Consider the following 25,768-nt stretch of genomic DNA (forward strand, 5'->3'; position numbering starts at 1 on the left):
AGCCTGGTAGGCTACAGTCCATGGGGTTGCAAAGAGTTGGACACGACTGAGCGACTTCACTTATTGTGTATACAGTTGACCCTTGAACAACATGGGTTTGCAGTAAGTGGGTTCACCTACACACAGAATTTTTCAATAAATATGTACTACCTGATCCACTCTTAGTTGAAACCTCAGATGCAGAACCATGGATATAGAGGGGCAACTCTACAGGTAAAGGAGAATTTTGGACTGTGTTGGTGTACGAGCCAAAGTGAGGGGGACCCCTAACTTTTGTGTTGTTTCAAGGGTCAACTGTATATTTTTTATCTATATCTTTTAGCTCTTAGGTTATTTCCATATCTTATTTACTATCAATAATGCTGCAATGAATATAGGACTCTCTATATCTTTTCAAATTAATGTTTTGGCTTTCTTTGGATAAATACCCAGAAGTGGAATTGCTAGATCACTTGATAGCTCTATTTTAAATTTTTTGCAGGATTTCTATACTGTTTTCCATTCTGTTCACATTTTCTGCTTAATCATAATTCAGTCTTGGTAGGATGTATGTTTCTAGAAATTTATTCATTTCTTTAAATTGTCCAATTTGTTGCTGTATAATATTAGTCTCTTATGATCCTTGTATTTTTGTGGCCATTGTAATCTCTTCTGATTTTGAGTCTTCTCTCTTCTCTTATTGGTGAGTCTACCTAAAGGTTTGTCGACTTTATCTTTTCAAGGAACCAGCTTAGTTTCATGGATCGTCTCTATCACTTTCTTAGTCTCTATTTCATTTATTTTTGCTCTAATTGTTGTTTTTCCCTTCCTTCTACCACCTTTGGGCTTTGTGCTGTTCCTAGTTCCTTGAGGTATCAAGGCAGGTTGTTTGAGTCTTTTCATGTTTCTTGAGGTTGGCATTTATTACTATGAACTTCCCTCTCGGAACTGCTTTTATTCTATCCCACAGATTTTGATATCTTATATTCCCATTTTAATTTGTCTCAAGGTATTTTTAAATTTCTTCTTTGATTTCTTCTTTAACCCATTGCTTTTCAGGAGCATGCTGCTTAATCTGCACATATAAGTGAATTTTCCAGCTTTCTTCATGTAATTAATTTCTAGTTTATACCACTGTGGTTAGAAAAGATACTTGATATGATTTCAATTTGTAAAATGTATTAAGACTTTTCATAGCTTAACAAATGATCTTTTCTTTAAAATGTTTCACGTGCACTTCAGAAGAATTTGCATTCTATTGCTTTTGGAGGGAGTATTCTACATTTTTAGAATATATAGATAGATATAGAATATACATATATTAGAATACATATATAGATATAGAATATATAGATATAGAATATATATATTCTGTATATATTCCTTGTATTCTATATATTATTCTATATATACATGTAATAATGTATGGTCTTTTATATACGTGTGTGTGTGTGTGTCTACACACACATTAGAAGTGTTCCCTGGCAACAGTCATAAAAGTCAGGACACCAGACAGGAGTATGAGATCCTTTCTGGGTCAGGCTGATTACTATAGTCCCATAGGCTCCTTGGAATAAAAGCTATGACCAACCTAGACAACATATTAAAAAGCAGAGACATTACTTTGCTGACAAAGGTCCATCTAGTCAAAGCTATGGTTTTTCCAGTAACCATGTATGGATCTGAGAGCTGGACCATAAAGAAGGCTAAGTGCCAAAGAATTGATGCTTTTGAACTGTGGTGTTGGAGAAGACTCTTGAGAGTCCCTTGGACTGCAAGAAGATCAAACCAGTCAATCCTAAAGGAAATAAACTCTGAATATTCACTGGAAGGACTGATGCTGACACTGAAGCTCCAATACTTTGGCTACTTGATGCAAAGAACTGACTCATTGGAAAAGACCCTGACACTGGGAAAGATTGAAGGCAGGAGGAGAAGGGGACGACAGAGGGTGAGATGATTGGATGGCATCACCGACTCAATTGGGATGAGTTTGAGCAATCTCTAGGAGTTGGTGAAGGACAGGGAAGCCTGACGTGCTACAGTCCATGGGGTCGCAAAGGGTCAGACATGACTGAGTGACTGAACTGAACTGATGGGACCAGGAATGCAAGTTTCTCTGGCTTCCAGAGTTAGGCAGCCAAGAGGTGTCCCCTGGGTGGCAGCCACAAAAATAGGGGCACCAGACACATGTACCAGCACCTGTTCAGGAGATACTGGTGATCTGAAGTCTGGCAAAGGGAGCATGCAAGGATGGCACTGACCCTCTGTCCCTGGAGCGTGTTCCAGCAGACTCCGAGATGTGTGTGTTCAGCTGGATGCCTGCTCCCAGGCCGACACTTAATATAAGCTGGTGAGCCTCTGTGACTGGCATGATCTGCTGTGTCTGCACTGGGCCCAGGAGCAACTGAGTCTGAGCACATGGGCCCATTCAGAACTATTTCTTAGATTGCTTCAGTCTTGTGGGTCTTGGAACAGGAGCCCCATTGGTTTGGGGGAGCTTATCTCTAGTTGCACGTTTTAAAAGTTAAGGTGCTCAATGTGGGGTGCATACCCTTCACTCCTAAGGGAAGAACTTCAGGCTTTGAGTTTTCACCTGGTTGAAGACTGCTGTGCTGAGGGTGGGGGTAGGGTTTATGGCAAGATTGTGTCCCAGCCTCTCCAACTCGCTTCCATGAGTGTGGTTCTCTTCTTGTTTGCTCAGTGTATAGTCTTCACTCAGACAGCCTTTAGGGTTGTTTAAGAGAAAATTTTTCCTTGTGTAGTTGTAGACTGTGTCTACAGCAAGAGGTGAGTTCAGGATCTTCCTTTATCACCATCTTGAACTCTCCCCTTATTATATTTTTTTCCATATTGCACAATAACCATCTTTTCCCAGAAATTTTTATTTTTAATATTTTACCCCACATTCTGGGCAGCTACAAAGCACCAAGAAAAGGAACACTTGTAAACATGGGCACTTGGAAATGAAAGAGCCTAATCCTTTATATCCAAAGTCTTCAAGAGTTCATTGCTTTTTGTAGAATTTCACAAAATGAGTTGTTCACAGTCTGCCTTTTTTACATACAAGAAGTGAGGCTTGCAACTGACTACAAAGCTTCAGAATGGGAGAGCAGAATGAGCTCATAAAGTTAAGATTTATATTTTGCAATAATAGATGGCTTTGGGCCAGAAAATGAGGCCTAGCAAATGGATCTAACAACAGCCTGGAGAAAATCTGGTCTCCTTAAAAATACTTCAAAAATAATTTTTTTAAATAATACACTCTAACTGTGCCATGGAAACTCCTCTGGCTAGTCTTTCACTTCCCCATGGGCAGCCAGACTTTTTCCCCATCCAGGAAGTACCCTCTAAGGCCTTGAGTGTGCCAAGGACCTACCATTTTATAATTGATTCCCTCCCTTCACTCCCCTCAAGCACATTGAGCTAAACTAAAGAAAACCACACCCTTTCTCTCTCCATGGCTCTGGGGCTCTGTGTCTCCCTCTCCCATTGGCAGGGTGTTCCTCTGGCCTTGAGTTTCTGTTCTGAGTCGTGCTGGGCAGTTTCACCACAGATGCTAGCTCTTTGCACTCCAGCCAGCTCCATGCTTTTCTATGTATCCTCACATGGTTCTCTGCACTCTCAGAAGCTAATACAGGATTCCCCAGTGTGTGAACTAGAGAGACTAGTTCTGAGGCATATTGGTCAGTTCTACATGAAAAATAAGTAAGTAAGTGTAAGTCCTATGAGTTTGGGAAATTCTGGGCTACAATGTAATTAAAGAGACTATTTCTTGTAGGACCTCTCAGAGCCTTTAGAGAAAATAATGTAGGGTGTGAGTCTTTAAGAGGATAGTAATCAAGCTCTGATGCAAGATCTTTTGGGGGAGTTGGAAGGGTTTTTGATCCATGTGATACCTATTAAGGTATCGACTCCATTCTTAGGACTCTTTCCATGATTTGCATCTTCTCAGTTCAGTTCAGTTGCTCAGTTGTGTCCAACTCTTTGCAACCCCATGGACTGCAGCACGCCAGGCCTCCCTGTCCATCACCAACTCCCAGAGTTTACTCAAATTCATGTCCATTGAGTCGGTGATGCCATCCAACCATCTCATTCTCCATCGTCCCCCTCTCCTCCCACTTTCAATCTTTCCCAGCATCAGGGTCTTTTCAAATGAATCAGTTCTTCACATCAGGTGGCCAAAGTATTGGCGTTTCAGCTTCAGCATCAGTCCTTCCAATGAATATTCAGGACTGATTTCCTTTAGGATGGACTGCTTTGATCTTCTTGCAGTCCAAGGGACTCTCAAGAGTCTTATCCAACACCGCAGTTCAAAAGCTTCTACTTAGAAGCTAAAAGCAACTAAAAGGCATCAACGGAGCAAAGTAAGTTACAAAGACAAAGGAAAACACATACCTGGTCAAAAATCCCCATGGCTAAAACAGGCAGCGATGTGTAGACAATGTTAAAAAGGGTAATGAACCACTGGTCGTAGACAGTCTGAAATGAAATTAACACATCAGTGAGAAACAGCATGCATAGGTGTGAGAATATTCACTTTTAGGCTCTTGGACTAACTATCTCAATTTTCCTAAAGTGGATGGGAGTTTGGTGTTAGAGTCAGATAGACCTGAGTTCTCCCCAGGCTCATTCTCTTAACAGCTTTGCTGCTTTATGGGACACCTAGATCTCTCTAAACTTCAATCTATTCATCTCTAAAATGAAGTCATACTTTCCTTATAGAATTTCAGTTGGGGAGAAGGGCATCAGACATGTAGAACACCTAACACAGTGCTGGATGCACACAAGCTCTGGCCCCTCTGGAGGGTTATTTCACCCTTTAGGTTTTCAATGTCTTCTAATAAGTCCAATTATCTGAACCGCTAAGCAATAAGCAAAGGATCCATGAACACCTTCAGAGGGAGATACAGAAATGAACCTGTCAGCCCCATCCTGTGTTCACATGGAGAACTTTTTTCTTGTGAGTGGTTTAAAGCAAGGTGGGCATGGAGCTAGCTGCTTGCTACACTGGATATAAATCAGACAATAAAAATACCCCTCACACCTACAGACAACAGTTCCTTGCATGAACCTCACTAAAAGTGAGGCATGTGAAATAGTCCTTATATCTCCTTTGTATTAATAAGTACATAGAAATGTAGAAACAGAATGGAAAAAGTATTATAGATCTTATCACAGGCAAAGGGAAAGATTAAAACATAGGTCTCCAGCTCTAGAGACTTCCCTGGTGTTCCAGTGATTAAGAATCTGCCTTGCAATGCAGGGGATGCAGATTCGATCCCTAAGACTCCACATGCCACGCTCCACAACCACTGAGCCCACATACTCTGGAGCCTGTGTGCCACAACTAGAGAGCCCATATGATGCAACTGCTGAAGCCTGTGCCCTCTAGAGCCTTCGAGCCACACCAGAGAGTCCATGCATCATGATGAAAGATCCCACATGACACATATAAAACCTGATGCAGCAAAATAAATAAATATTTTAAAAACAAATAATGGCAAAACCAATACAATATTGTAGAGTTAAAAAATAAAATAAAATAAAACAAACAAATAAATAAAAACAAATAAAATAGGTCTCCAGCCCCTAACCAATGTCTGTTCTACCACTGTATCATTCATTCATTCAATATTTATTAAGAAACCGCTATGTGCCAGGTACCAGGTTCTCAGCAATGATAATTTAACATGATACAATCATATAAAAATTCCTCATGAAATCTTCACTGTAACAAAAAAGATTTTATATAATAAACAAGATATACAGCTGATGAGTAAGTGAGTGAGTAAGAAAGTAACAAATACTAGGGTAGAAAGAGGGTAGGAAATATGGAAGGGTTGTAAGGTGATTGGAGAGGGTATCACTAAGAAGTAACATTTGAGAAAAAAAAATCTGAAGAAAATTAAGGATCAAAATATGCAGTTTTCTGGGACATGAACATTTCACATGGCAAGTAGATCACATGAAAAATCTGTGAGGCAAGAAAGTATCTGGCAGGTTCAGAGGACAGCAAGACAGCCCATTTGGCTGGAGCAGAGCACCCTACATGGAGTATCATGAATTTCAAAGAAATAATTACAGGAGGATCCTATAGAGGTAACTATGGATTGTTCCCTAAATAAAAGATGACGGCATTAGAGGATTTTGAGCACAGGAACATCATGATTTGTACTTTAACCTGATTCTCTGGATTCTGTGCTGAGAACAGACTACAGAGGCACAATTGTGGAAGTTGGGAAACCGATTAGGAGGCTAGTGCGGTGCTCCAGGTGAGAGATGACGGCAACTGGATCAGATCATCAGTGGAAAGAAGTGCTGGAGTTTGAATATTTTCTGAAGCACACTTTCTTCTTAGGGAAATTCTGAAAGCAACAGGAATCTTAAATGCAAATGTTCCAGACAGAGAAGCTAAAGGTAGGTTCTGCATAGTTATATAGGTAAGGCAGTCTTTCAAATCATGTCCTATACATGTAGATAATATAGAAGAAAAAAATATTTTGGTGGCTTTATTGCTAAATCTGGATTTGGACTATTACATGTCTTTGCATTGCTCTTTGTTCTTGAGATGGGTGTATACTTGTTCAAGGAAAAGAGAAGGAAGCCAGTCTTTAAAGGCCAAATCTCAATCTGAAATTTCTGTTGAAGCTCCACAGGTGGTTTTATTCAACACTGAATAAACCAGACACTGTGAAAAATGCTGATTATTGTATTCTCAGCAAGGTTAGTCCCTTGGTAAGAAGTAAGGAGCATGGACATGTCAATCAATTCACGAAGACTTCATTCTTAGGGCAAAAAAAAGAAAAAGAAAAAATGAGAACAGAAAAATGGAGGTGTGGGCTAGATGAGAGAAGGAAGGAATTTGCTTTGTTCGCTGAATATCTCAGAGAGTTGAGGCCTGGAATCTACATAGGAAAGACCTGCTCTGTGTCATTCTCTTTGAGGGTATGCCAAACACCAGGCAGGAAAGCTGAATTCTACTACCAATAAACAGTGGAGACAGGATTTAGGCAAAGGGGCAACATTAGGGACCACCATCAAGAGGCCTATGCTTGTGACTCCGAATAACCATTTCTAGTAACCAGTTTTTAAGTTCTCTTTTGTTATCTGTGCGTGCATGCGAAGTCATTTCAGTTGTGTCTGACTTTTTGCTACCCTATGGACAGTAGCCCACCAGGCTCCTCTGCCCATGGGGATTCTCCAAGCAAGAATACTGGAGTGGGTTGCCATGCCCTCCTCCAGGGGATCTTCCAAACCCAGGGATCAAACCTGCATCTCTTACATCTGCTGCTTTGGCAGATGGGTTCTTTAGCACTAGCACCACTTTAAGGCTTATTAAATTCTGTCTGAACTCTGCTGTGAGGATCTGAAAGGGGGCCTTATGTCCAGTGATACGCTAGATGTTTAACAACTAGCTGTTTAAAAACAGAAAGAAAAAGCCTGAGTTGTAACATTTACCAATTTCCATGATGTAAATATTTTCCATTGGCTGTTCAAGCGGTCATATCACTGAGTTAAGAAGAGATGTGCCATAGCACACCACTGTATAGTATTTCCACCACATCAATCCAACAGATACAATTAACCTCAAGAGCATAATCAGCAAAAGATGGTAAACTCATTTAAAAGTGATTCAGTGGGAGGAGAGGGTGGGATGATTTGAGAGAATAGCACTGAAACATATATATCACCATATGTAAAAATAGATAACCAGTGCAAGTTTGACGCATGAAGAGGGAACCCAAAGCCTCAGCTCTGTGACAACCAAGAGGGATGGGATGGGGACAGGGTGGGAGGGGGCTTCAGGATGGAGGGGACACATGTATACCTGTGGCAAACTCATATTGATATACAGCAAAAGACACTCACAATATTGTAACTGTCCTCCAATTAAAGTAAATAATTTTTTTAAGTGATGAGTTTGGAGTAGTTATGAACTTTGTTTTCCATATAGTTCATTTAAATTATAAGTTTATAGAATTTAATTTTCATTAACAGCTGTGTTTAACCACTGGCTCACATTTAACAAGCAGTTCTTAGGGACCAATATGGGCTAACTCTAGCATACCTCAGCCTATGTTTATGCTGGGAGCAAAGCAGTACTGACAGTGCAGATTCTAGAGGACCTGAGACTCCGTGTGGCAAGAGAGAACCTGCAGAAGGGCAGGGCAATTGCCTGGAGTGTCAGGCAACCACAAGAATAGACCAGAAAAGCTTGTCAGCATTCCCTGGAAACCCCAGGATATTCTAGCCGAGGTATCTGGAACAAGCCTGGATTTATGGTACTCATATAAGACAGGCGCATGTGCCATCAATAACAACTGATTAATACCAAACTCCCCACTGAAGATGCACGTATGCATGCTCAGTCATGTCCCACTCTTTGTGAACTCATGGACTGTAGCCCTCCAGGCTCCTCTGTCCATGGAATTCTCCAGGCAAGAATACTGCAGTGGTTTGCCCTTTCCTTCTCCAGGGGATCTTTCCGACTCAGGGATTGAACCTGCATCTCTTGCATCTCCTGCATTGCAGGCAGATTCTTTACCACTGAGCCACTTGGGAAACCCTATATGTGACAGAGACATGTGCCATCAGTAACAATTGATTAATACCAAATTCCCCACTGAAGACAACAACAAAAATGAAGGGTAAAAAAAGTATCTTCATCAAAGCCTCAATGAACTAATGAATGGGGAATACCTGTCAAGATAAGAGAGAGGATGATAATTTAAGAACCACTTCAAGGCCTAGAATGACGTTTTTTTTCTTCTCCAGAGACTATGTTTATCTCTATCAGCTGCTGAGGTTGGGATGAAAGCCTGATGTTTTGTGGGCCAACCAATGTCCTGCCGTAAGCCCTAATCCCAGGAGGCTGTCCAGATTGGGAAGTATTTCAACAGGATCTTTACCCTTGACGGGAACATTATCCCTCTAGTCTCAGAAAATGATTAAAAGCAGAGGGTCCTGAGCTCCTCGTTGCCTTCTGTAAATCTTCAGCATCCCCAGGGCACATGGCTCAGAGCAGTGAACCCTCCAGGGGCCCAGCCCACAGTAGAGTGTTAACAGAGTCGCAGATACCACCTCCTATCTGCCAAACTCCTGTCTGCTCAGCCTCTTTCTCTTCCTTCAGACAAACCAATGTGTCCGAGTCTATTCCTAGAAATATATGTCAGAATGCCTGCCTTCCTGTACCAAGAGACCTATGAAAATGCTCATACCAGCATTGGCTATAAAAGCCCCAAACCAGAAACATTCATGGCAGACACTGTGGTATACTGATATCATAGAATTCTACAAAATAATTAAAAGCAAGGAACTATATAACTATATCCAAAACCACAAATGAATCAAAAAATACATACGATGTTGAGCAAAAGAAGCCAGACAAAAAAGTATGTTTCCCTTTCAGTAAAGTTTAAAAATGTGCCAGTCTATGTTGTTTAGAGGTTTATACTCATATGGTAAAATTATAAAAGAACATGATTATAAAATATCAGGACAATGATTACCTCCAGAGAGTCAGAAATGAGGTGTGACTGAGAAAAGGCAAGGGAGCTTCTGGGGTTTGGCAACCTTCTGGTTTTTGCACTGGATCATGGGGATGTGAGTGTTCATTTTACAATTTGTTAAGCTGACATTTATATATTATGTACTTTTTTGTAGATTTGTTATTTTTTACAATAAAAAGGGAAACACATGACCTATTCTTTAGTCACACTCTGGTGGGACTTTGGGCAATGGGAGTATTTTAAATATCCTGATGCCCAAGCCATATCCAGGCCAATTAAATCAATATCTTTGGAGGTGGGATGATCAAAGTATCGATAATTTTAAAAATTTCTCTGGTGAGTCCACTGTGAAGCCAAAATTGAGAATTTCACTCATCCCATCCAGAAAGAAAGCAGTAGCTGGCACAAACCCTCAAGTATTTTATGATGGTTTCATATCAATTCATTTCATGATTGAAGCATGGAATATTTAAGAGTGGGAAAGCAATTTAATTGAAGTCTGATACCCCCAGGCAAAACCTCATACTGTTGGATCTCTTCTTCCTCTACCTCATCCACCATCCAACTTCTACTTACTGAGGACAGATGATTTCCTCATCAAGAAAGAAAGAATCTGGAAAATTACAACAAGCTAAACTGTGAGTGGGGCTTCCCTGGTGGCTCAACAGTAAAAAAAATCCATCTGCCAATACAAAAGACACAGGTTTGATCCCTGGGTTGGGAAGATCCCCTGGAGAAATAAATGGCAACCCACTGCAGTATTCTTGCCTGGAATATACCATGGACAGAGGAGCCTGGGTGAGCTATAGTCCATGGGGTTGCAAAGAGTCAGACATGACTTAGCAACTAAACAAGAACAACAAGTGATACATATTGATAGAGTCCTGAGATCACAGCATTGGAAAACGTTGGCCTATCAAGTGTTAGGACCAACTGCTAGCCCTGGTACTCAGCATTCACAGCACTGAGCATGGTATGAAAACACTGCTCAATCCGTGGTATCATTTGGCAAGTTTCTTTAAAAGCTTCCCTGCTTATGTCACTTTGTGTACAACAAATACAATTCTGTATGCTGGTTTTTGTCATTTAAAATGATACCATTAGCTTAAAATCTTCAAGTGGTTTCCCATTTTACTTAGAGTGAACTTCTAAGGCTCTGCCCCATGCCTTAAGGCCCTTCCTGATCCATGCAGCCTACCTCTTCAACTTTGCCTCACTGCACTCTCGTCCTCACTCACAGAGCTTCAGCTTCACCGATTGTCTTTCTCTAACTTACCAGGCTCATTCTATGTCAGGGGACGTTTGCACTTGCTATGCCGTCTGTCTGGAATACTTGAACCCCAGGGTATTCATATGAACATTTCCCTCTAAACACTCAGGTCACAGTTCCAGTGTTAACTTCCCAATGAGAACTTCTACAATACCCAGTGCTTTCTTAATAGCAATTCTGAAATTATCTCACTAATTTACTCCTTTATTATCTGTTTTCATCTCTCTCGAATATAATCTTCCCAGGTAGCTCAGCTGGTAAAGAATCTGCCTGGAATGCAGGAGACCCCACTTCGATTCCTGGGTCAGGAAGTACCCCTGGAGAAGAGACAGGCTACCCACTCCAGTATTCTTGGGCTTCCCTGGTGGCTCAGACAGTAAAGAATCTTTCTGTAATGTGGGAGACCTGGGTTCAATCCCTGGTTTGGAAAGATCCCCTGGAGGAGGGCATAGCAACCCACTAGCATTCTTGCCTGGAGAATCCCCATGGACAGAGGAGCCTGGTGGACTATAGTTCATGGAGTCACAAAGTCAGACAGTACAGAGTGACAGAGAACAGCACAGAATATAATTTCCGTGAAACAGAGACTTATGCACAGTGATAACTCCCATATCTAGAGCAGTGTCTAGTCAATGGTGGGTGCTCTAAAAAGAGTTGTTGAATATTTTACAACTTTTTATAAATGTTAAACATTTAACTTGCTAGTAGACCCTCCCCTGAGGACATGCCATGGGCTTTGCAAATTCAGTGTGTCCAGCCCTGGACTCATTCTCACAGTCCCTTAACCAGGCCTCTTCCTATGTTCCCTAAATCAGTTTCTGACACTACCATTTCCATCCCAGAGCCCAAGTCAGATATCTGATCTCTCTTCCTCTCTCCAACACCCCACATTAAATTAATCCCAAACCCCACTGACTTAACCATGCCAGGTGGGTGGAGTTCCAGCCCAAACCATTCTTCACTTCAGTTTGGGATGGGAATCCCAAACCAGGGATTCCCATTCTTTCCCTCTTCACCTGCTTCACTCTGATGGATCCCTGAAAGGTCAGCCCAGGGTCAGACCTTCTAGTAAGCCTTTCTGAGCTCTGCCCACTGCCATCTTCCATAGCTGGGTTCCAGGCCAGTAGTCCCATGGCATTCCATACCTCACTGCTTCACAGCTGTCGACTCAGTAATAATCTATTTAATAATCATTCCTATGTCAGGGGACATTTGCACTTGCTATGCCCTCTGTCTGGAATACTTGAACATGCTGGTTCCCAGGCCCTCCCCACTAGACTTCAAGCTTCTTGGTGAAACTGCAGGATCCCATGGGGCTCCTGGGCATGGAAGCCTTTCCATGTGCCCCATTTCTTGTTTGTAGGGAACAGCTCCAACGTCTATGACCTTGAGTTCCAAAGGGAAGATTCCAGCAACTGTTAATCAGGAACAGGACACAGAGACAGGGTGAAAAAGAGAAGAAACAACACTGAAGCCTAGGACAAGGTCCTGGTTCCACCTCAAGGGAGTTTCAGTTCAGTCACTCAGTCACGTCCGACTCTCTGTGACACCATGGATTACAGCATGCCAGGCTTCGCTGTCCATGACCAACTCTGGGAGCCTGCTCAAACTCAGGTCCATCGGTGATGCCATCCAACTACCTCATCCTTTGTTGTCCCCTTATCCATCTGATTTCAATCTTGCCCAGCATCAGGGTCTTTTCCAGTAAGTCAGTTTTCTGCATTAGGTGGCCAAAGTATTGGAGTTTTAGCTTCAGCATCAGTACTTCCAATGAATATTCAGGATTGATTTCCTTTAGGATTGACTGGTTGGATCTCCTTGCAGCCCAAGGGACTCTCAAAGAGTCTTCTCCAACACCACAGTTCAAAAGCATCAATACTTTGGCACTCAGCTTTCTTTATAGTCCAACTCTCACATCCATACATGACTACTGGAAAAACCATACTTTGACTAGATGGACCTTTGTCAGCAAAGTAATGTCTCTGCTTTATAATATGCTATCTAGGTTGGACATAGCTTTTCTTCCAAGGAGCAGGCATCTTTTAATTTCATGGTTGCAGTCACCATCTGCAGTGGTTTTAAAGCCCCCCAAAATAAAGTCTCTCACTATTTCCCCATCTATTTGTCATGAAGTGATGGGACCAGATGCCATGATCTTCGTTTTCTGAATGCTGAGTTTTAAGCCAACTTTTTCACTCTCCTTTTTCACTTTCATCGAGAGGCTCTTTAGTTCCTCTTCACTTTCTGCCGTAAGGATGGTGTCATCTGCATATCTGAGGTTATTGATATTTCTCCTGGCAATCATGATTCCAGTCTGTGCTTCATCCATCCCAGAATTTCACATGATGTTCTCTGCATGTAAGTTAAATAAGCAGGGTGACAATATACAGCCTCTACGTACTCCTTTTCCTATTTGGAATCAGTCTGTTGTTCCATGTCCAGTTCTAACTGTTGCTTCTTGACATGCATGCAGATTCTTCGGGAGGCAGGTCAGGTGGTCTGGTATTCCATATCTTGAAGAATTTTCCAGTTTGTTGTGATCCACACAGTCAAAGGCTTTGACAAGGATCAATAAAGCAGAAGTAGATGTTTTTCTGGAACTCTCTTGCTTTTTTGATGATCCAACAGATATTGGCAATTTGATCCCTGGTTCCTCTGCCTTTTCTAAATCCAGCTTGAACATCTGGAAGTTCACAGTTCACGTACTGTTGGACCCTGGCTTGGAGAATTTTGAGCATTACTTTACTAGCATGTGAGATGAGTGCAATTGTGCCATAGTTTGAGCATTCTTTGTCATTGCCTTTCTTTGGGATTGGAATGAAAACTGACCTTCTCCAGTCCTGTGGCCACTGCTGAGTTTTCCAAATTTGCTGGCATATTGAGTGCAGCACTTTCACAGCATCATCTTTTCAGGATTTGAAATAGTTCAGCTGGAAATCCATCACGTCCACTAACTTTGTTTGTAGTGATGCTTCCTAAGGCCCACTTGACTTCACATTCCTAGATGTATGTCTCTAGGTGAGTGATCACACCATCATGGTTGTCTGGTTCATGAAGATCTTTTTTGTATAGTTCTTCTCTGTATTCTTGCCACCTCTTCTTAATATCTTATGCTTCTGTTAGATTCATACCATACCTAGAAATGGTATGGATCTAACAGAAGCACGTAACAATAACCTCAAGGGACATATATAACAATATCTTTGAGCTCTTTAGCTTACACTAAAATTCCCAACAAATGCAAGATGTCAGCACTCTTCCTTCCAGAGAAGACCACAGAGGTCAGATTAAAAGAACCAGAGAAATGCATCAAGAGATTACCTGAGACCAAGTTAATGGAGTACAGGCCCTTATATACCCTGACCCTTGTCAGCACATCCCCCCTTTGAACCATTGCTATAAAACTCCTCACAAATCCTCCCAGGCTGGGACACACAGCCTTCAAGGGCAGGCGTTCACTGTGTTCCCCTTGGCCTGGCAAAGTAATAGACTTATTCTTTACTACTGCACCTAAAATTCTGTGTCTGACAAATGGATAGTGCCCATAAGTGAATACCCTCAATAAGGAAGGAAGGAAGGAAGATAGGGAGGGACAGAGGGAGGAAGAAACATGCAAAGATTCAAGCTTCAAGTTGTATGTTTAACAATTTTTTTTAAAAAGGTGCATTTTCCTACTAATTATATTTTTTTATGGAAATACAATCTTTTACTGCTACAACCAAAGATATTTGTACCCATTAAAAACTACTATATTAATAAAATCAATGGAAAATTAGAGCATGAGTTAAGGAACATGAAATACCTTGATGTAATTATGCATTTTCCTCATGAATATTTCATTATATCAACCACTGTTTACTCTAACTCTAGTTTTGCCTCTACAAATGTCATTCATGAGTCACTCACTTTTAAAAAACACCTTCTAGTGATGTGTATTGATTTAGCACAGTTTAGGCTTTAGGGGCTTGAAAGATAAAAAGGAGAATTAAAAAGCTGGCTTAAAACTCAACATTCAAAAAACTAAGATTATGGCATCTGGTCCCATCACTTTATGGCAAATAGATGGAGAAACAATGGAAAGAGTGACAGACTTTATTTTCTTGGGCTCCAAAATCACTGCAGATGGGGACTGCAGCCATGAAATTAAAAGATGCTTGCTCCCTGGAAGAAAAACTATGACCAACCTAGACAGCATATTAAAAAGCAGAGACATTACTTTGCCAACAAAGGTCCATCTAGTCAAAGCCATGGTTTTTCCAGTAGTCATGTATGGATGTGAGAGTTGGACCATAAAGAAAGCTGAGCACCAAAGAACTGATGCTTTTGAACTGTGTAGCTGGAGAAGACTCTTGAGAGTCTCTTGGGCTGCAAGGAGATCCAACCAGTCAATCCTAAAGTAAATCAGTCCTGAATATTCATTGGAAGGACTGATGTTGAAGCTGAAACTCCAATACTTTGGCCACCTGATGCAGAGACCTGACTTATTGGAAAAGACCCTGATGCTGGGCAAGATTGAAGGCAGGAGGAGAAGAGGATAACAGAGAATGAGATGGTTGGATGGCATCACCGACTCAATGGACATGAGTTTGAGCAAGCTCCAGGAGTTGTTGATGGACAGGGAAGCCTGGAGTGCTGTAGTCCATGGGGTCGCAGAGAGTTGGACACGACGACTAAGTGACTGAACTGAAATGATTAAAAATATTAAGTCACAAGCAGTATTTCTACTATTACAGGCTCCTTCCTCTCCCTGCAAGAGATCTCCAACTACTCAGAAAGTTATCCTAGTAAATGCTCCACTTCCCCTTTAAGTCCTTAGATATATTCAGAAAAATGTAAAGATCCCCTCTGATGACTAGGACCAGATGAGAGGGACATACTAGCCAGATCATGACCCACATGGACTCCCATCCATTTTCTCCCCTTCCAGGCATCCTCAAGCCCTCTACTACCTCCACTATCCCCATCTCTCTCTTCTGCTCATCCCCACTGTTATGGATTGACCAGATGCCCCAAAGAGATGGAACGGGTAAAGGAGGGTGGAGGAGGGATTCTTTTGCAGCCTCTCGTGTGAGCAGCATTCTGGCCTGAGACTATATCAGACCACTGCTGACATTCTGATGTGGGGTGACTCAAAATTGTTTATATAAACAGGAGTCTTGAACAAAAATATTTGTCCTAGGAACTGCATCCTCCTAGGGGCAGCCATACCACCTCTACTTCTAAATTTTCTGTTCTGCATGATGCTACTAATCTCTTTGGAAGCCTAAAATTGTCTCTTCACAGATCAGAAAAAAAAAAAGTGGAGTGTTCCTTTTCCCTGCCTCACTGTTTTCCTATTTAGGGAAAGCTCCTCCTTGCTCCCTTCCCTGTGGGAGCAATTTATCAACCTTATCAACCATTTTATATAGAGTAAAAATACCCCAGCTACAAATTACAATCTAACAGCTTGGGGAACACAAAAGCTATGATTTATAGAATACCACATTTAAATAAACTTTAATAAGGATCTCAGACAGTTACAAAGGGCTTTCTATTCTGAGACCGTTGGCTTAGCTCCTTGTTCAAATGACAGGACAAAATACCTCTCTGGAGACATGTATTCATCCCTTTGCTGTGTGTTTCAGAGGAGAACTATATAATGATACTTTTTTTTTTTCTTTTTGGCCTTAAAAAATATTTGCCATTTAAAGAAAACACATTGTGGGATAAATATGAGGTGCTCAGCCTCAACACATCTGTTACTGATTTGTGTAATTAACAGAAACCCACTAGCTGGATCCAGGAGTAATGGCCCAGGCCTGAGCACCCACCCCTCCCTGGGTTTTCCCCAGAGCACATCTGGAAGGCGAGGCGGTGGCAGGGGAGTGAGGGGGGAGGCGGGTGGGGACTGCCAGCCAGGTTGAGATGGGCTTGCAGGTAACCAAATCCATGAAGTCATCCAAGCCTTGAGATTAGTCGCACTCTTTCACGTCACTTTCCAAACTTTTCATTATGAGTTTTCTTATACTGTTTGACAGAACTTATGTTTTTCTGGCCTTGACAAGATAATTGTTTCCATATCACAGCAGAACTTTAAAAAAAAAAAACATACACAGCCCTGTATCTCACTGACAATGATAAATTGTCATCAGATAATATCAGAAGTACACAGTGCCAGTATTTGCATGGTTTCAAATGTGAATTTCCTAAACAGGGATTCAACCAATGGGTTTGTTTTTGTTTTTTTTTTTGCTGTGGGGTTTTTTTGTTTGTTTGTTTTGAGGCGGGTGGGGGGCTTATCTCTGGTTGGGGACAGTTTACCTTTATTAAAAGTCTTGAGGGCATAAGGTACTTTAAAAATAAGTTACACATATCAATAGTGTACATGAGCACACAGTGGATTCCATGAAAACCACGCAGGCTGTGATGACAGATTGGAATAAGGTATGTCCTTAGAAAGGATCCATGATTCAGTTTAAAGATTTATATGATCTTTCTCCAAATCCCCCTGCTCCAGAAATCTGGTGGAAATCTCATCAGGAGAGATTATATTTAAATTGTCTTTTTAGTGGCAGTTTGCTGGCAGAAGGTGGCTTTCAGCTTCCAGATGATTCCAGGAGGCAGTTTGCCTAGAGGCAGGCCTGGCCTTTCTAAGGATCTGAGTTGCAGGAGACACTCCCTACAGTACAAGGTCTCTCCCTCTCAATAAGACAGTTCATTTTCTCCCCATAGTCATAGTATACTGAGTGTTTCTGGATGTTTCTCCTTCCTTTAGATTCCAAACAAAGCAAACATTTGCCTGATTAGGGGTTAGGAGAAGACAGTTTTTTTCTTAAAGATATAGCCATTCTCTCGAAGGTCCTTGGAGAAGGAAACGGCAACCCACTCCAGTATTCTTGTCTGGAAAGTCCCATGGACAGAGGAGCCTAGCAGGCTACAGTCCGTGGAGTCACAAGAGCCAGACATGACTTAGCAACTAAATCGCCACCACCATTCTCTCAGTCTGTAACAATTCCAGTGGCCACTCATCAAGCAGAGCAGAATGAGCACTGAAGAAAAAGTCAGAAGGCATGGTGAATTCTGGTCTTTGCCTTGTCTATTGCTGATCCTCAGCTCTTGGGGAACTTGGATTCCTCCTCTATAAAATGAGGAACTAGACTCAGTATCACTGACATTCCCTGCCAGAGCAAAGATTCTAGATTTCAACAAGGCACACACATTTTGTTCTGTGTCCAGACTGCTTCTCCCAGGAAAGGTCCACCCAGCAAAGCAAACAGAGTTTGGTCTCTGCCCAGCATATTCTTTCCCCATGTGTCCAGAAACAGTCACAACAGAGGTGAGCCACTGAGGTTAAGCAAAGGGAAGTCCACAAACCAAGTACAACCAGCCTGCAGCATACCATCCTCCATCCCAGTGACCTCAGGGCCACCATGTCACAAGCAGTGAGAGGTCCCACCCATCGGCCCCTGGGAACCTTGCACGTCACAGCTGAATGGGCTCACACATCTGCCCCAACCCACCTACCAGGAATCTACTGGAGCTCTCATCAGAGAATAGGAGCCTAGACAGAATTCACCAGGCACCGAGAGACAGGCCAAGGTAGTAAAGAAACAGCACATGTCATTTCATTAAGTAATTAAACTGGTGTCTTAAAAGTCAACAACATGTCTCTGGACACACATCTGTTTACGTTTGGTCAGATGTTTTCAGCTGCAGAGTGGATTACTTCAAAGCAGTCTGTTGAGAGAGGCAGGGAAGAAAAATTTAGGTGTTTATGAATCATGCTGAGATTGGACAGGGTTGGCCACAAGATACATCCCATCCGTGACAAATTTAATTTTAAAAAACCCTTGGTGGAAAAATAAGAGAAAGGTGACTACAGAGTTACTCGACATCAGTTTCATATTTATGAAAATGAAACCGTTCCCAGGCTGTTAAGTTCCCTGAGGGCAGGAACTGCATCCCTCTGGCTCATTCTCTTATCGCTGGAGGCCAGCAGAGCACTTGGCCCCAAACTGGCACTCAGTTTCCTCTTTTGAAATGAATGAGCATTCAGAGACTATAGGTTCTGTGCTAGAGGATGTCAGCGAGTCTCAGTCTTGTGGTGACTAAAGAGGTGACTGCAGATCAGGCCTGCCAAGGATGGACCTCTGCCCACATGCTTAATGTTTCTGCATCTGCGGGGCCCTGGAGGTTTTATTGCTACTGGCTCCATTTCACTGCGGAGCTTTCAATTCCACTGAAGCAATTTAGGAGAAGGATGGCAGGGGTGGGAAGACGTCAGACGGCCAACTTTCATTAACAGATTGGAAGTAAGCAGCTTTCTAATGGGTTCTACGGGCTAAGAAAGCCTGTCACCCAGCATGTGGCTTTGGAGGCCCAGGACAGCTCAATGAGTTCAGTGGGTGAAAAAGTGTCACTGAAAAAATGTCCCCTATTCAAAAATTCTCCTTCTATGCAGACTAGTGTCTCTCCCAAAAATGCTGTTTTCTTTTCACTTGCCTCATTTACAGCATATTGTCCTTAGAAAAACAGGGCTAAGAAAAAAAGCCAAAGAATTTTTTCAGTTAAACCTGTTGTTAATCAGGAGTTTCTAGTGCAAAACAGGGAATGGAAAAGAGACCATGAACCCAACCCATCCCAATTCCATATCTAGGTTAACCTCACAGCCAGTTCTTAGTAATACTAACACATCAGCCCACTCACATGTGGGTGGTATGCAGCGTGCATGTGCGCTTAGCCGATCAGTCCATGACCTTCGGACTAGAGCCCACCAGGCTCCTCTGTACGTGGGATTCTCCAGGCAAGAATACTGGAGTGGATTGCCATTTCCTTCTCCAAGGGATCTTCCTGACCCAGGGATCGAACCTGTCTCCTGTGTCTCGTGCACTGGCAGGCAGATTCTTTACCACTGCGCCACCTGGGAAGCCCAGGGTAGGATGGAGGAACACCAGTGTTTTCATCTTTATAGAAGTACAACATCTGTTCTAGAATATACTTCTTGCTTTATACAGTAATACCATGCAGTTTATAAAAGTTATTTCTGAATGAGTTGATTTTAAGTGGAATTTTAGAAATTAAAAAGATATTTTAAATTCCACTAACAGCAGGTCAGTTGGAAAGTATTTAGTTGTGACAGGAGGGTTTTCCTCCTTTTAATCAAATATGTTATACCTTTGCTTCCCAGATGGCACAAAGATAAAGAATCCAGCTGCCAATGCAGGAGATGCAGGTTTAATCCCTGGGTCGGGAAGATCCCCTGGAGAAGGAAATGGCAACCCACTCCAGTATTCTTGCCTGGAAATTCCATGAACAGAGCAGCCTGGTGGGCTACAGTTCACAGGGTTGCCAAGAGTTGGATATGACTGAGCACACACACACTTAAAACTTGATACAAACCAGCCCCTGCATCCCTGAGGTAGCTAGACTTTCAGGCCTCCAGACTTCCACTTAATTTTGAAAGTATTCATATTCTCACCTGAGATTTAATTGAGCCCCTGAAGTCACACCAAGTCCTCATAGATTCTCCCTTTCCCTTGCTCTCCCATTAACTTCAAATGCAGTACTTCTATGAGACATATTTGTGCATGTGTCTATTTCCCAATGAGAAAATGAGTACTCTGTGGGTAGGGACTTGACCTAGTCATCATTTTATCTTCTCTTCCCAAGTCAGTAAACAAGCATTTTTACTAGCAACTTGACAATGCCGTGTGACTCATGGCTATGGGCAAGGGATGAATTATTCAATTTAAAATGATAAAAATTTAAATGTTTATGAAATCAGAGTAAACAATTTGTAATAAATGTATATTTCTGAGTGCCATTAAGAAAAATAACATTTTTGAAGAATGTAAAACAAGAGGGATTTCTCAAAAATGTGATGATTTTTTTAATGAGAAAATACAAAATGTATGTTCTCAGATATATAAAGGTTGATATACATCCACATATATTTGTTTTTATAATAAGGACAAAACTTTGAGGATAGTGAAAATGAGTTTGTAAAAGTTTAAATGTAACTCCCTCTCCCTACTTAAGCATTTAAGACAGGGTTATTTCATCCCTAGACTAGAGCTAATTAATAGAAGTTTTTGAAAGAGAGGACCACAAATAGCTTATTCTTTTGGGAAAAATATTCTTAGCATCATTTTGTGCTTTGTACATCTTATCACTTCAAAACATTGAAACTATGATAAATAGTTTTGAAACTCTCACCACAGAGACATCTATTCCAGAATTTCCCAAAGATGGTTCTGTATGGTACCTATTCTATAGAACTTTATGCCTATTGCTTGGAAAAAACAGGGTTCTATGCCAAGGAAGTTTGGGTAATAACACTAAATCTCATTGACTCTAAGACTATTTATCATAAGAGACAGCATAATCAATGCAAAGATTAGACCAAAGTGGGGATCTAACATTCTCATAAAGCTAAGGCAGCAAAGGATTGAATCCTTAGTGTGAGAGTTCAGAGGAAATAAATCTTCATGTAGAAAGGGACTGCAAGGAAATTTGCCTGTTTCAACCTTGGCACCAGCTAAATGGAGAGACAAAAAAAAAAAAAAAAATCTCCTGAAACCTGAATCTCTGATGGTATTCAGCAGAGTTTGCAATTTAAATTAAAAAAAAAAAAAAATCCTAAAACAGAGAGAAAGATCTCCGGTAGGTAGTGTCCTCAGGGACTCAGTGCATGCCACACAAATGCTCTCTAGAAAAGAGAGACTCAGGAGTGATGTGATCATGATGGCAGCTTAGGTCATCCCCAGCTTCAGTTCCCCTCACAAAAAGACCACCAAGCGACTGTCCACAGCCAAGAGAGCACTGTGAAACCCCAGGAATGGGAGTGAGTGCCCCACTGGATCACAGAGACCGAGAAGGATCACCTTAGAAGGGAAAGAACTACACTCTGACCCTGTCACCTCTCCCCCAGGCTGGCACAGCACTGCACCAAAAGGGCCCCTCTGGGCCTATGCTTTCTCCAGTGAGGGAAAGAGAGCCCAAAGTGGATCAGATAGAGACGTAAGGGAGACAGAGCTTATAGCAATCAGCACTCAGCAGCACTGAAGCAGAGATGCCAGCCAGGGGTTCTGCCCATTTGCAGAGCTGACCCAGTAACCCCTTCTGGCCAGGAAATCTTGTTTGGTCCAGGCAGTTCTGCCTGATATGGGTACTCAGTCAACAAGCTATATTTGCTGTGTACCCTGTTCTGTAGCCTCACCCGTGCAGAAGAGAAAACTTATAACCCCACCTAACTGCTGAATATAGCCCCCAGTCCCACTGAACCAGGAAGCCTGGGCAGTGAACCCAGGGAACCCTCGACCCTACAGCCTGTTTATACAGACCCCCAGATCAGAAGGCCTACCCAAGTCTCAGGTATAGCTTCTGACCCCATGCAACCATGGAGTCAGAACAGTGACCCCGGGCAGCCTCAAAGCCCAGCCTGTGATACTATCCAGTCAAGGAACCCAGTCTGTAGATCCACCCTGAAGCAGAGCCCAACAGACAGAACTGCCCAATTGCTAAACACTGCCTATAACCCAGCCCACTCAGGGAGCTCAGCTAGTGTATCTACTCAACCATGGAGCAAATCACCTCTGGGTTCCACCTGATGAGGGAACCCAGACAGGAACCCAGCCCAGCTTTGGGGCACATACTTTGGTCCCACCTAATCACAGAGAACAGCCTGAGGTCCCTCCAAACTTACAGCCCTGCAGGTGGCTCTACATAAACAAAGAATCCAGCCAGTAGCATCATCTGGTCAGGAAACAGTCTGAGATGTCATCTACCATGAGCAATCACAGAGCCCAGCCAGCAACAGCCCCCTGACCTCAGAGCACAGGCAGGGACTTCATCTACTAGAGACCCTGACAGCATCCCCCCCCCCCACCTGCCCACAGATGCTGCCAGCTGACCCATTTAGTACTCCAAGCTGAAGGAGATCTATAAACTCTCTGACAAGGAATTCAGAATAATCCTCTTAAAGAATTTCAGTGAACTGTAAGAACCCAGAGGAAACGAAAATTAACAGAACAATACATAAACAAAATGAGAAGTTCAACATAGAAATGGAAATCATTAAAACAAAAATCCAACAGCTGAAGGATACAATAACTGAAGATGTCAATAGAGAGCATCAACCAAGTGGAAGAAAGAATCAGTAAACTAGAACATAGGTCATTTGAAATTATCCAGTCAAACTCAAAGAAATAGAAAGCAAAAATGATGATTTTCATGGGCTGGAGAGAGAAGGAAATAGGGAGTTGCTTTTCAATAGATATAGAGTTTGTTTCAGTTTTATAAGATGAAAAAGTTCTGAAGGTCTGTTGCATAACAATGTGAATGCACTTTTAATATACTGAATGGTACATTTAAAATGGTTAGGACAGTAAATTTTATGTTTATGTGTCTTAACACAAAAATATTTTAAAATTATTTTTAAAAAGCTGACATAGACTATAATTAAAAGACCTACTTCATATGATTATTATAAGAATTGAACAAATACAGGTAAAGCATTTAAGCAATGCCTGGCACATAGTAAGTGATAATTAAGTGTTAGCTATAATTACAATTTGCTTTTATCCTTACTTGTTGGTATCAACAATATCATGACTCCACTTAGAAGATGACATCAAAGCATTGATGTTACTACAAGGGTACTGTCATTGACCTGCTGCCTTTTCCTCTCCAACAGATAATAACAAGTTACTACTTGCCACTCTGCTGACAAGCCTATCTACTGTTGTGAAAATCCTGGAACTGGAACCTTAAATTCTCCACAGTGTGGATAGCTAATAAAATTTGTGATATCAGTTTGCCATGTCCACCAAGAAGACACCTCTCAGACATCCCTTTCTGTACCTAAGATACCACCAGTTCCTGCAGGCATCACAGTCTGACACATAGTAAATATTCACTGATTTGATGAAAGCCTTTAGTGGTAAGACTGAAGTGTCCTGTCCAGTAGGTGTAAACCTAAGTCTCAATTTGATCAAATCATCATAAAAATTAGGGCAAATGGCCCTAATAGCAATCCAAGATAGCAATCCAAGATTTCTACTCAGTAGCCCAATTGGTCTCATGTGGTGACTCCTCCTCTGCTTAAAGAGGATATTCCCTGCCTTATTTAAATCAGCCAAGATCCAGCCAAAGCAAAATAAACCAGGGAAAATCCACTCTATGTCTTTTTTAGAATGAAGCTAAATATATATATATATATATATATATATATAAATAATTAAGGAATATTACCTATGGCCCAATTAACTATCATATTATATTAATATTAATACAACTGAAAAAACATCATTCTACTTTCTGGAATCAATGCCATAATCACACTAAGATCTTAAGACACTGACTCCACAGTGTTAGTCAGGCTGTACTTATTTACACAGACCAGATGTGAAGCCTATAGAAATGGCCCTTGGTGCAGGTGCAGTAAGTGGCACCTGCAGGAGTGACTGGAGGCAAGTTGGAAGGACTCTCCTTGCTGGATCTGCCTCAAGGAACACAAGGAAGGACCCTAGAGACATCCTACAACACTGAAATGACTATACACCTTCTATGTGCCAGGTGTCATTCAAGAGTGTAGGCTGAGGGACTTCCCTGGTGGTCCAGTGGTTAAGAATCCACCTTCCAATGCAGAGGACCGAGGCTCAATATCTGATCAGGGAACTAAGACCCCACATGCCATGGGGAGACTAAGCCCATGTGCCACAACAAAGATCCCTCATGCCACAACCAAGACTCAATGCATCCAAATAAGAAAAAAAAAGTAAAATACATAAATAAAAATAGTCATATGTGCACAACTCAGATATGCTTTCTTTCCTGGAGGAGTTCAGAGTTAAGCTAGATAAAATCATAGTAGACTGAGTTAATTGCGAAAAGCAATCCTTTCTCCTGAAACAAATACCCCTCTTTCTCCTGACCTTGTCTTAGTGCATGTATAAGCCTCAGGGGCCAAGGTTTTGGCAAGGTGTATAAGGAGATTCTAAGCCCTGTGGAACAATTCTATTGGGAGGGGTGATAAGACGTTGGCTAAAGTGGCTGCTCTGCCTCAGAAAAGATAAGTAGAGTCTAGAATGGACCAAACAGCATCAGCAGACTGGATTTCACTATGGGCTCTGGGTTCAAAAAGCATATCTTCAGATTTTCTTCTGTATTGCCAGCCCCCTGGTTCTCAAAGTATGGTCCCCCACCTGCAACATCAGCATCTACAGGCAACTTGCTAGAATTGCAAATTTCTGGGCTCTGCCTCCTACCTACTGAATCAGAAACTTGATGGGAAGCTGTGTTTTAGAAGCCTTCCAGGTAACTTCCATGCACATTAAAACTTGAGAACCACTGGTCCAGCTCAACTCACCACCATCAGAAAGAATACAGAGGGCCAGTCCAGACTGACAATGGATTTAAAAGAAGGCCATGCAATTAACTAGTTTTCAGTGTAAAACATAATATAGGGTTGGCCAAAAAGTTCATTTGGGTTTTTCTATAAGATCTTATGGGAAATCCCTAATGAACTTTTTGGCCCACCCAGTAATAACAAATAATAAAAAGAAGAAGACAGGAACACAGAAAAGAAACATGCTCAATTAAATCAACCATTTATGAAACCTAATCATAAATGGGTGATGTGCCTCATAGCTGAGTTTACATCAGGTATTCATGTCTTTAGTGCAATCACTTTTCCACCTTGCTGTTCTCTTTCAAACTGAAAATACTGTTGAGAAGATTAAAAATCTAGTTGTTTAACATCTGACTCTGCCAGTTTTATCAGATCCTGAAAGCAGAGCATAAAATCATACAAATGTAGACATTACAAGTCATTGAACATCCATTTCAATTTCACAGTTTCAACAAAGACAACTCTGATGGTAAATTTGCCTATCCAAGCTTCGTGTGTCTGCACATTCAAATCATTAACTACTCCTCTGTGTCCTAAGAGGTCTAAGTAAGAGTTGACATCTCTTCAGTGTCTTATGATCTTTCAAAAGCCCCAAACATCTGCAGTATGAAAACTGGA

General features: G+C 41.7%; 1 protein-coding gene across 13 annotated transcripts in view; it reads right to left on the reverse strand.

Annotated features, from left to right (window-relative positions):
* Positions 1-25,768, reverse strand: part of ATP8B4 (ATPase phospholipid transporting 8B4 (putative)) — a 337,268-nt gene that overhangs the window by 16,566 nt on the left and 294,934 nt on the right. For all 13 annotated transcript variants that reach the window (XM_044925001.2, XM_044925002.2, XM_044924995.2 and 10 more), the window contains one exon: positions 4,378-4,461. In XM_044925001.2, the coding sequence (XP_044780936.1) occupies positions 4,378-4,461 (84 nt within the window). The remainder of the gene's footprint in view (positions 1-4,377; positions 4,462-25,768) is intronic.

This window comes from Bubalus bubalis, chromosome 11, assembly GCF_019923935.1.
Source record: "Bubalus bubalis isolate 160015118507 breed Murrah chromosome 11, NDDB_SH_1, whole genome shotgun sequence".
Classification (NCBI taxonomy): Eukaryota; Metazoa; Chordata; class Mammalia; order Artiodactyla; family Bovidae; genus Bubalus; species Bubalus bubalis.